This window comes from Sciurus vulgaris (genome assembly GCF_902686455.1).
Source record: "Sciurus vulgaris genome assembly, chromosome: 4".
Taxonomy (NCBI): domain Eukaryota; kingdom Metazoa; phylum Chordata; class Mammalia; order Rodentia; family Sciuridae; genus Sciurus; species Sciurus vulgaris.
Window position 1 is genome coordinate 149767837 of NC_136464.1, and position 10156 is coordinate 149777992.

Sequence of the window (10156 nt, forward strand, 5' to 3'; positions counted from 1 at the left end):
TGTTTTGAAATCTTATTTCCATAAAATTCTCAATAATGCAAAGAACAGAAAAGTATAAAGAGGCATCTGTTTACACAATAGTGGAAACATGGTAAGCAAACCAGTTTACTTATAAAATGTAGTGTTAGCTGATTTTTTTTAAATGAAGGCAAAATAAAAGTATTTTCAACAAACAATGACACAATGTATTCATCACAAGAGCCACACTGAAGGAAATCTAAGGAACATGATTTTTTGGAGAAAAGGAAAATGATCCCAAACAAAAGCATAGAGATGCAGAAAGAAACAAACACCACACAGAGTAAAAATTGTGGGTAATTATATGTGAATGTTAACCTGGAGTCTTAAACACATGTAGAATTAAAATTCCTGACAACAAAATGAAAAAGTTAGGAGGTATAAATGGAGTTAAAACCTTCTGAACTTCGAATGTTACCAGGAAAGTGGTAAAAGTAAAACTGTATTAGATTTTAATAACTCAGGATGCCTACTGTAATCACCAGGATAATTATAAAGTAATATACAGCTAATGAAGTAGCAGAGGGAAAATGGAATAAAAAATATTTTATTTACCTGAAAGAATAAAGAAAAGTGACATTCAACAACTAGTACTAGAAAAAAATGGTATAATACATGAAATCTAATATCAATCAGTAATTATATTGTTAATATTTAAAAATACTCTGGTTAAATGACTAATTGTGTCAGAGTAGAAATCAGAAGGCAACTATATGATGCTTGAAAAACATTTTAAATATAAGGACAAAGAAAAGTTAAAACGAATGTATGGAAAAGATATGCTGGGCAAATACTATAGAAAGAAACTACCTATACTAATGTCAAAGTAGAACTTAATACTAAGGTGAAAAGAAGGGTGCTTCATAAAAGTCAATGTGCCAAGAATATATGACAATTATAAAATATACATGTACTAAATAACATGACATCAAAGTACATAAAACAAAAACTGTCCAAATTGGGAGCAAAAACCAATCTGCAAGTACAACTCGCTCTCTTGCTCCCTCTTTGTACATATATATCCTCATCAATAGAGCAAGCAACCAGAAAAAACATACATTGAGATAGAAAAGATTTGAACAACAATTAAAAAGTTAGCTTAATTCATATATATAAAGCACCACATCAAACAACTGAAGAATATCAATTATTTTCAGATGGAGGTGAAATGTTTACCAAAATGCAAATCCTAACAAGTTGAAAGGATTGAAATCAGAATGTGCAAAACATATTCTTTGTGCAGAAATACAGAATGTAGCAGAGTAGTGCTCAGAGCCAGTAACAAAAAGAGAATTGGGAAAAAATCCTCATACATTTGAAAATTAAGTACTATACATGTAAATAGCAAATGGATCAAAGAAGAAATTATAATGAATATTAGAAAATATTTTAATTAAGTGGTAATTTGGAGGTGTCATACGATATTTGTGAGATACAGATAAGTGTAGAAAATATGTAAGATACAGATAATAAGTAATCTTAAGCATATACAGTAGTCTTCCCTTAGCCATGGTTTCACTTTCTATAGTTTGTTACCCACAGTCAACCACGGCCCAAATATAGTAAATAGAAAAGTCCAGAAATAAACAATTTATAAGTTTCAAATTGTGTGCCATTCTGAGTAGCAAGATAAAATTTAATTTCTGGGACTATGGCTCAGTGGTAGAGTGTTTACCTAGCATGTACTAGGCCCTAGGTTCAATTCACAGCACAAGGATGCAAATACAAAACCAAAATACCCTTCTCATACTGCTCTGTCCCACCCAGGATGTGAATTATCCCTTTGTGCAGTGTATCCATGCTGTTTACACTACTCACCCATTACTCACTTAGTGGCCATCTCAGTTATCAGATTGACTGTCATGGTATTGCAGTACTTGTGTTCAAGTCACACTTACTTTACTTAATGGCCCCCAAATGCAAGAGTAATGAAGCTGGCAATTCAAATTAGACAAAAAGAAGCCATGAAGCACCTCCTTTAAATGAAGTTATTTTGAGATGGAGACCACATTCACATATTTTTTTATTACAGTATATTGCTAATACTTTTATGTTATTAGAAATTATTATTAATCTCTTACTGTCCCTAATTTATAACAGGTATGCACATAAAGGAAATAAACAGTACATAATATAGAGACAGTTCAGTACTATTTGTGTTTTCAGGCTCCACTGTGAATCTTGGAAATGACCCACAGGTACAGGGGAACTACTGTATGTTGGAAAAGAAGAATGGTTAAAAGCAATGATTAGGACTTTCCAGAAAAGCAAGGGGACAGGATGGAACCCCCAAAATCACCATCTCCAAGGAATTGTTACTTTTTGACCTATCTGACTGTTCACTGAAAAGCTTACCTCACTGGACTTGTCTTTACTTGAACAGACTCGAAATTTTCTCTGTACCAATATACCCATTCCTCAGGATGCTTGAGGGAAAATAATCAGTAATTAGTAAAGCTATTTGAGGGGATGTTACCATCTAGGGCTAATCAACAGCCTGACCCATAACCTAAAAGGAAGGGCTGGAGAATGAAATGAAGACATTGAAAAGTCTGCTGTATTCCTGAGAATTTAGAAGGTCACATGTGTGTAACTTGCACATGACCAAGAAAGACCTGAGAAGGCCATAATCTCTCACCTCAGGCTGATTTTGAGGCTTTGAAGAAGCTGAAGTGAAGGCAAAGGCAGAATTATGAAGTGTGAGCATTAAAGGCAATGCCCCAGCATGTGTGTACCCATACACACGTGCACACACACACACATACACACTCACACCACACAAACCATCAACAAGGAAAGGAAAACTTATTAGTTCACAGAGATCTCTGTGCAACTGCTAGCTGATGAGCAGTTGTCTATGGATGGAGACCTCTGAAACCATGAGCCCCTGAATAAACCTTTCCTCCTCTAAAATTGTTCTTGTCAGGTGTTTTAGTCACAGAAGCAAAATAAGCTGACTAAAAATACCAGGAGTGGGGCTATTGCTGTGACTAACCTGACCATGTGGTTCATAAGCTTTTGGAGCTTTATGGAATTGGTGGGAGGAATTTTAAGATGTTTAGCAGTGCAAGATGTAAATGCTTATAAGTGGAGTTTAATGGGTGATTCTGGTGGGGGCTCAGAAGAGTAGAATGCCAATAGAATTGTAGACATGAGACTTTGTGTGGCTGATTTTAAAAGAGTTGGACTTCTTAGTCTGGTGGAAGAAATTTCTAGACAGCATAGCATTCAGGTAGTGGCATGGATATTACTGGCGGCTTTTAGCAAAATTTTTGTGAGAATCAGGAAGCAGAGCAGAAAAATTTGAAAAACTTGGACTTGAAAGGTGGGATTAAAACTGGGGCTGGGGGAAAAAAAAAAGAACAGATGGGGCCCGAGGAAGTTGCAGTTGTTACAATTACTGCCATGAAGCAATGCTAAAGACTTTGCCCAGAGACAGTAAGAAAGATGGCTTGAGGGCATCTCAGGAATTTTCAAGACCACATTCATCTCAGGCTTAAGGGAGTAAAAGTTCCATTGAGAAGAGACCAATGGGGCACCTTGCTTGCACAGGGCAGCCTAGGAAGTTTTTTCAACATGCTCAGCCACTCAGGCACTCATAGGCTGTTACAGCCGTGGTTCGTGGAGGCTTGGCTACTGCTTGAGATGGCAGCAGACCCTGGTGTGAACCATGTTGGTGCTGGTTCTGCAGGAATGAAAGATGCTGAAGTTAGGGTTTTGTGGAGACTTCCATTAAGATTTTAAAGAAAGGTCATGCAAAATGCAGCAGGGTCAGAGTCCCTGCAGGCAATTCCTGAGGAGGTGATTCGTAGAGATGCAAGGAGGAAGCAGGAGCTGCAGTGGAGACTTCCAAGATTCAGAAATGCCAGTACCATGGAACGTGTGCTAAGGAAGGCTGCAGAAATTGTGCTGAGATAAGTCAACAGAAAGGCCATCTGGGCTGCAACCAATAAGGCCACAGGGCTAACCCTTTGGACAGAACGTCACCATGCCATGTGTCCTAGATGCTGGGTGTGGAGCTACAGGACTTGTTAATCCAGATGAATTTCAGTCTTGCTTTGGTCCCATTCCTACTTTCTATGCCCCTATTTTTGTGAATGGAAATGTTTACCCTGTACTTTTATATATTGGATACTTGTAAATTACTTTTGATTTTTATAGGAGCTCATGAGGCAAACTTACCCTGAGTCTCAGAGGAGACTTTGGATTTGAACTTTTGGGCAGTCTTGGAACTGTTGAGACCATAGGTGTGATGTACAAAGCTGCTCCCCCTGACCTTTCTGGTGCAGCCATTTTCCCCGCCTCCCAACCACTTGTCAATCTGTGAACATCCTAGCTAGCTATTGGTTCATCAGTCAGCTTGCAAGTATCCTTCTCCCTTATTGGTCCCCTGTTAGCCCAGCGGAACTGCTTTACTGTAGCTACCCCACCATCTTTCCTCATCTTTCTCTCTCTCCTACTCACTTTCTCTATTCTCCTGGCTTTCACACTTTCTTGCACGCGCCCTTACTCGTTCCCTTTCTTTTCCTCTCATTTTCTCTCTTACCCTGCAGGGAGACACTCTGTTTGCTTAATAAATTCCCTTATGTGATTTCCTGTGTCCGGCGTGGTTTCCGTGGGATCCCTTACAATAGGGACTCTTGGAAATGGACTAAATATATTCTGCATTGTGAGATGGCCATGAGCTTTTGGGGGCCAGAGTGGAATGTTATGGTTTAAATGTGAGGTGTCCTCCAAAAGCTCATGTGTGAGATAATGCAAAAACATTCAGAGATGAAATGATTGGGTTATGACAGCCTTAATGCGATCAGTGAATTAATCCCCTGATGGGATTAATTGAGTGGAAACTGAAGTAGGGTGTGGCTGGAGGAGGTAGGCAATGGGGGTGTGCCTACCCCCCATTGGGGTATATATTTGTACCTGGCAAGTGGAGGCTCTCTCTGCTTTCTTTATTTTGAAAATTTTTTATTAGTTCTAATTAGTTCTCTCTGCTTTCTAATCATCATGTGAGCCACTTCCCTCTGCCATATTCTTCTGCCATGAAGTTCAGCCTCACCTTGGGCCCCAAAGAATGGAAGCCAGCTGTTGATGGACAGAGACCTCTGAAACTGTGAGCCCCTGAATAAATCTTTCCTCCATTAAAATTGTTCTTGTCAGGTCTTTCAGTCACAGCAGCAAAAAAGCTGACTCAATCAGCTAAGTTAATAAAGCAGACTTCAAAGCCACATCTGATTTAAAAAAAAAAAGACTATAGAATTATTCCAGAAAAGTCACCAAACAAGCAACAATAACAAACATCAACCAATACAGACCTGGGGAGGTGGAATCTCGTTTTCAGAGTTAGCACATTATATTAGTTAAAAATAATTTTTTTTAGTAGTAGATGGACATAATATCTTTATTCATTTTTTTTTTTAATGTGGTGCTGAGGATCAAACCCAGTGCCTCATATATACTGGGCAGGCACTCCACTACTGAGCTACAACCAGCCCCATCGCATTATATTATTTAAAATTATATAATTCTAAATGTTCAACATCAACAAAAACTTTTGAGACATGCAAAGAAACAAGAAAGAATGGATAACACATGGGAAAAATAGTAAATAGCAATGATTATTATCTGGGTTTTTCTCCTTTTGGTTAGAAACCATAACCAAAAAAATGCAGGCATTGGACTTACTAGAACGAGATTTAAAATTAGTTGTTATAACTATCGTCAAAGAACCTAAAGAAACCATGCCTGAGGAATGAAAGGGAGACATAGAACTATATATGATGCGATAGAGACTACCAATAAAGAGATGGAAGTTACATATGAAGATCCAAATAGAAATTCTGAAAGTAAAATGAAAATTTTTGGAGAAATTCTGGATGGACTAGGAGTAGATTGTTGAAGGGCTAGATAAAGAAACTGTGGTGTATATAAATACTATCCAGTCTTAAGAAGGAGAGCTTGCCATTTGCTCTAACATGGATGAATCTGAAGGACATTACACTAAGTGTTTTATGTCATACAGAGAGAAAAACACTGCAGGGTCTCATTTATTTGTAGAATCTAAAAAGTGAAAAGCACAGAAACAGAATAAAACAGTGGTTGCCAGGGGTGAAGATGGGGCAGGAAGGAAATGAGAGGAGGTAGACCAAAGGATACAGAGCTGCAGATGTGTAGGATGAATGATTCTGGAGATGTAATTGTATTGCCTTCAGGGTTTCTGGGAGGAGTAGATTTAGGGTTCTCTTGACATAGGCTCAAAAGAAAAGGTAACTGTGAGGTGATGGATGGGTCAATTTGCTGAACTAACTATAGCAAAAATTTCACTGTGTAAAAAAATCTCAGAGTTGAAAATGAAAATCTAAGTACAGAGGTTCAACAGCAGATTGGAAGTGACAGAAGAAAGAATCCATTAACTTATATGTGAAGTCAATTGAAACTATCTAAGTGACAGAAAGAAAAACGAATAGAGCCTCAGATACCTGGTTACAAACACATGCATAATATAAATCCTAGATGAAGAAGAAAGAAAGGGGAAGACAGAATATCTGAGGAAATAAAGGCTAAAATTTCCCCAAATTCAATGAAAAACTGCATAAGATCTGCATATCCAAGAACTTCAACAAACTTCAAGTAGGATAAACTCAAAGAGACCAAGACACATCACACCAAGACACATCAGAGTCAAACAATCAAAAGACAAAGAGAGATCCTTGAAAACAAAAAGAAAAGTGAACTGGTCACATATAGACCCTGTCCTGACACATGATTCCCCAGAAGCCCACTCCTAGAAACAATCCGGATAGAATCTGAGGTAACAATCATTGGTGAATCACCAACAGAGCCACCTATGGGTGGAGTCAAACATGGAAGACAGCAAAGTCTTTCAAACCTTCAGGTACTCTCTCTTTTCCATAAAGTCTCTTGTTAGGGTCCCCTCTATTCTATGAGCCAAACTTGACAGGGTACAAAGGGGTCAAGCAGTGTTTGGAGAGCCTATGAGCATGCATCACCAGCTCTGACCCCATAATGACTGCCTGTCCTCGGCTACAGGACTTGCCCAGTTGGGAAACAGCACAGCAGTGAGTAACCCTGCACTTTTGATTGTTTATCATTTGTTCTAAGCATATGGTTATATGTAACATTTCCCTTAAAAATAAGCCCTGGTCTTGACATATGATTATGAAGACCAGGCAAATTTAATTCGTTTTTCATGTCTTCATAGACGTACATCTGTAGTTTTATAATGAACTTTACATCTAAAGATACATCTGCATATTTGATGTTGAGCATCTTAACAGATAGGGCTTGATGGTTTATGGAACGTGTTATGAGGAAGAGGAAGAGCTCAGGATGAACCCCAGGTTTCTAGTTTGTGTGACTGGGGGATGGGGCTGCTACCAGCTGCCACAGCACAGCTACCATCTCTTTACACATACACATGCACACGCACACACACACACACACACACACAAATGCAAGTTTCTCCCCCACACCCTGCTCCCAAGCCAGAAAGGAGTATCAAAGAAAAAGCCTGGAAAATCTCCCCAAAAGTTCTGATCTTGCTCCTCTGTGGTACTTGATGAGCTCTACCAAGTGAAGTCAGACCCTAATAGCTTCTTCCAGAAAGCATGAAATGGGAACCAGTTTTTGTGGATAGTTCTGATATTGGAGACCCTAGCTATATGGTGATGTTTGGAGGTCTCTTTCTCCTATTCTCTTCCTCCCTCCCTCCTTCTTCCCTTCAACTATCATTTATTTTATTGTGAACACATTTTTATAATGACACACATCCAACCACCACCCAAGCAAACAAACAGAACGCAGTCAGCCTCTGAGAAGCCCCTCTGAAGTGTTGCTCACAGTCCATGGGAACATCCGACATCACATCCCCGCAACAAGTAACTGCTACCTTGACCCTGGGACTGACTGACTTCCTTGCATTTCTCTTTTGTTATCACCCAGATATGTTCCCCTAAACAGTAGAGTTCAGCTTTGTTTGTTTTGAAACTTGATTCTTTGAAGCCCCTTGATCCTGCTTTTGTCTTTTTGCATTGAGGTTCTTCCATTTTTTGCGTGTAGCCTTGCTGTCCAATGCGTGGCTATGACACCATTTTTTATTCCGTTCTAAAGTGATGATCCTTGGACTGTTTCCAGGGTAGCTCTTATGAGCATAAGTTTTTGGATATGCTTGGATATGCATCCTGGCCACAATTCATGAGTCTCCTCAGGGTTCCACTTCCTTTGGGAGGGGGAGTGGAGCTACCGGGTCACATGGTGTCTTCACCATCCCTCCATAGTATCTGATACTGTGAGAGAGTTCCTCTGGTTCACATCTTCAACAACATTGGGCATTGCTCACTTTTTGCTTTAATCCTCTGTCCCCAAAATGGACTCTTCTACTAAAACAGACTCCCCGCTCCCCAACACACACACAGGTCAGTGGGTCTCACCCTCCAATTCCCAAATGGCTTATAAAGAGGGCATTCACATTTGAGGCCCCTGCTGTGAGCATGCCCATAAGAGACTGGGCACAATTCCCATGAGAACATCAAAACCTTGAATTAATCCAGAGTGATCTAACAAAAGGAAACCCTTTGGGGGCCGTGGTGCTTTATTACTTCAAAGAAAAACCTATTTGTGACACACCTCTTATCATGCCACCCTTTTGTGCTCTGGTTTCCTGGTTTAGAACCACTCTCCTTGTTGGCTGAGATTCTGTTTTTAGCAGCCTTGAGCTTGAATGTATTAATCAGCCCAAGCCATGACCACCCAGCTTGTTCTCTACCAACAACACTATCAAAGGAACAGAGAGCAAAAGTATGGACACATGTGCTACCCCCAGCATGTGACAGTCATGGACATGTTCTCTCTGGTGCCCCCACAGGGTTTGACCAGCTGCCCTGGATTTGGCCAACGGCCCTGTTCTCCATCACAGCCACCCACCATTCTGCCTATCTAGGAAGATGTTTCCCTTCAAAGTGAGCAAGTGGATGGGGCTGGCCTGCCTCCGGTCGCTGGTTGTCCCCTCCCCCAATATTCGCCAAAAGAAACTAATCCACAAGCTCCAAGAGGAAAAGTCATTTCGGGAAGAAATGAAAATTTTCCGTGAGAAAATAGAAGACTTCAGGGAAGAGATGTGGAATTTCCGAGGCAAAATTCGTACTTTCCGAGGCCAGATCTTAGGTTTTTGGGAAGAGGAGAGGCCTTTCTGGGAAGAAGAGAAAACTTTCTGGAAAGAGGAAAAAACCTTCTGGGAAATGGAAAAATCTTTCCGGGAAGAAGAGAAAACCTTTTGGAAAAAATATCGGACCTTCTGGAAAGAAGATAAAGCCTTCTGGAAAGAGGACAATGCCTTATGGGAAAGAGACCGGAACCTTCTTCAGGAGGACAAAGCCCTGTGGGAGGAAGAAAAGGCCCTATGGGTAGAGGAAAGAGCCCTCCTACAGGAGGAGAAGGCCCTGTGGGAGGATAAGAAGTCCCTTTGGGAGGAAGAGAATGCTCTCTGGGAGGAAGAGAAAGCTTTCTGGGTGGAAGGTGGCGGCCATATTCCTGGGGAGCTGGTGCCTGCAGACAGGCCCTACAACGCCAATGGAGGGCCACAGTCGCCAGCCTTCCCAAGAGGTCGCGCCTAGTAAGCACAGGACATGCAGGGCCATGGGATCCAGACTCCCCTGGATTGGAATTCAAGTCCAGCGTCATCCCATGTGCTAGAGAAAATAACGCTTATTTGTGTCCTTGCTTTGAAAGAGCTAATAAAACCCTGAGGAGAGGTTTGAAAAACCAGGTCTTTGAGGGAGGCTGGCTGCCATTTTTGCATGTTTCGTGATTTTCCAATGACTTAGTCCCATTCTGCAGTCTGTTTTGCTGGCCACAGAGTTTGGTCCCAGGCAGTTCACAATGTCCCCAGCCTGTGTGGTGTTTGTGTGTACAGTTGCTATCACTCTCTTCAAGAGTAGGAACACGGAAGGAGAGGCTCAGACAATGCCAGCTAGAGACCTGTAGGAACAGAGAGGGACTGAGAGATCCTGCACTCTGTCACATTGAGGGGCAATCACATCTCCTTTGTTCTGTTCAGGCTTGGAGGGCTGGTGGGGGTGACCACTTTCTAGAAAAGGCCATAGTGCTATTAAAGATTTATTTG

General features: G+C 40.7%; 1 protein-coding gene across 1 annotated transcript; it reads left to right on the top strand.

Annotated features, from left to right (window-relative positions):
- Positions 1 to 7041: 7041 nt before the first annotated feature.
- CCDC70 (coiled-coil domain containing 70) lies at positions 7042 to 9647 on the top strand (the record flags this gene model as incomplete). The annotated part of the gene is made up of 2 exons (XM_079138070.1): positions 7042 to 7094; positions 8900 to 9647. The coding sequence occupies exon 2, from the start codon at positions 8979 to 8981 to the stop codon at positions 9645 to 9647; it is 669 nt and encodes a 222-aa protein (XP_078994196.1). The 5' UTR covers positions 7042 to 7094; positions 8900 to 8978.
- Positions 9648 to 10156: the final 509 nt, after the last annotated feature.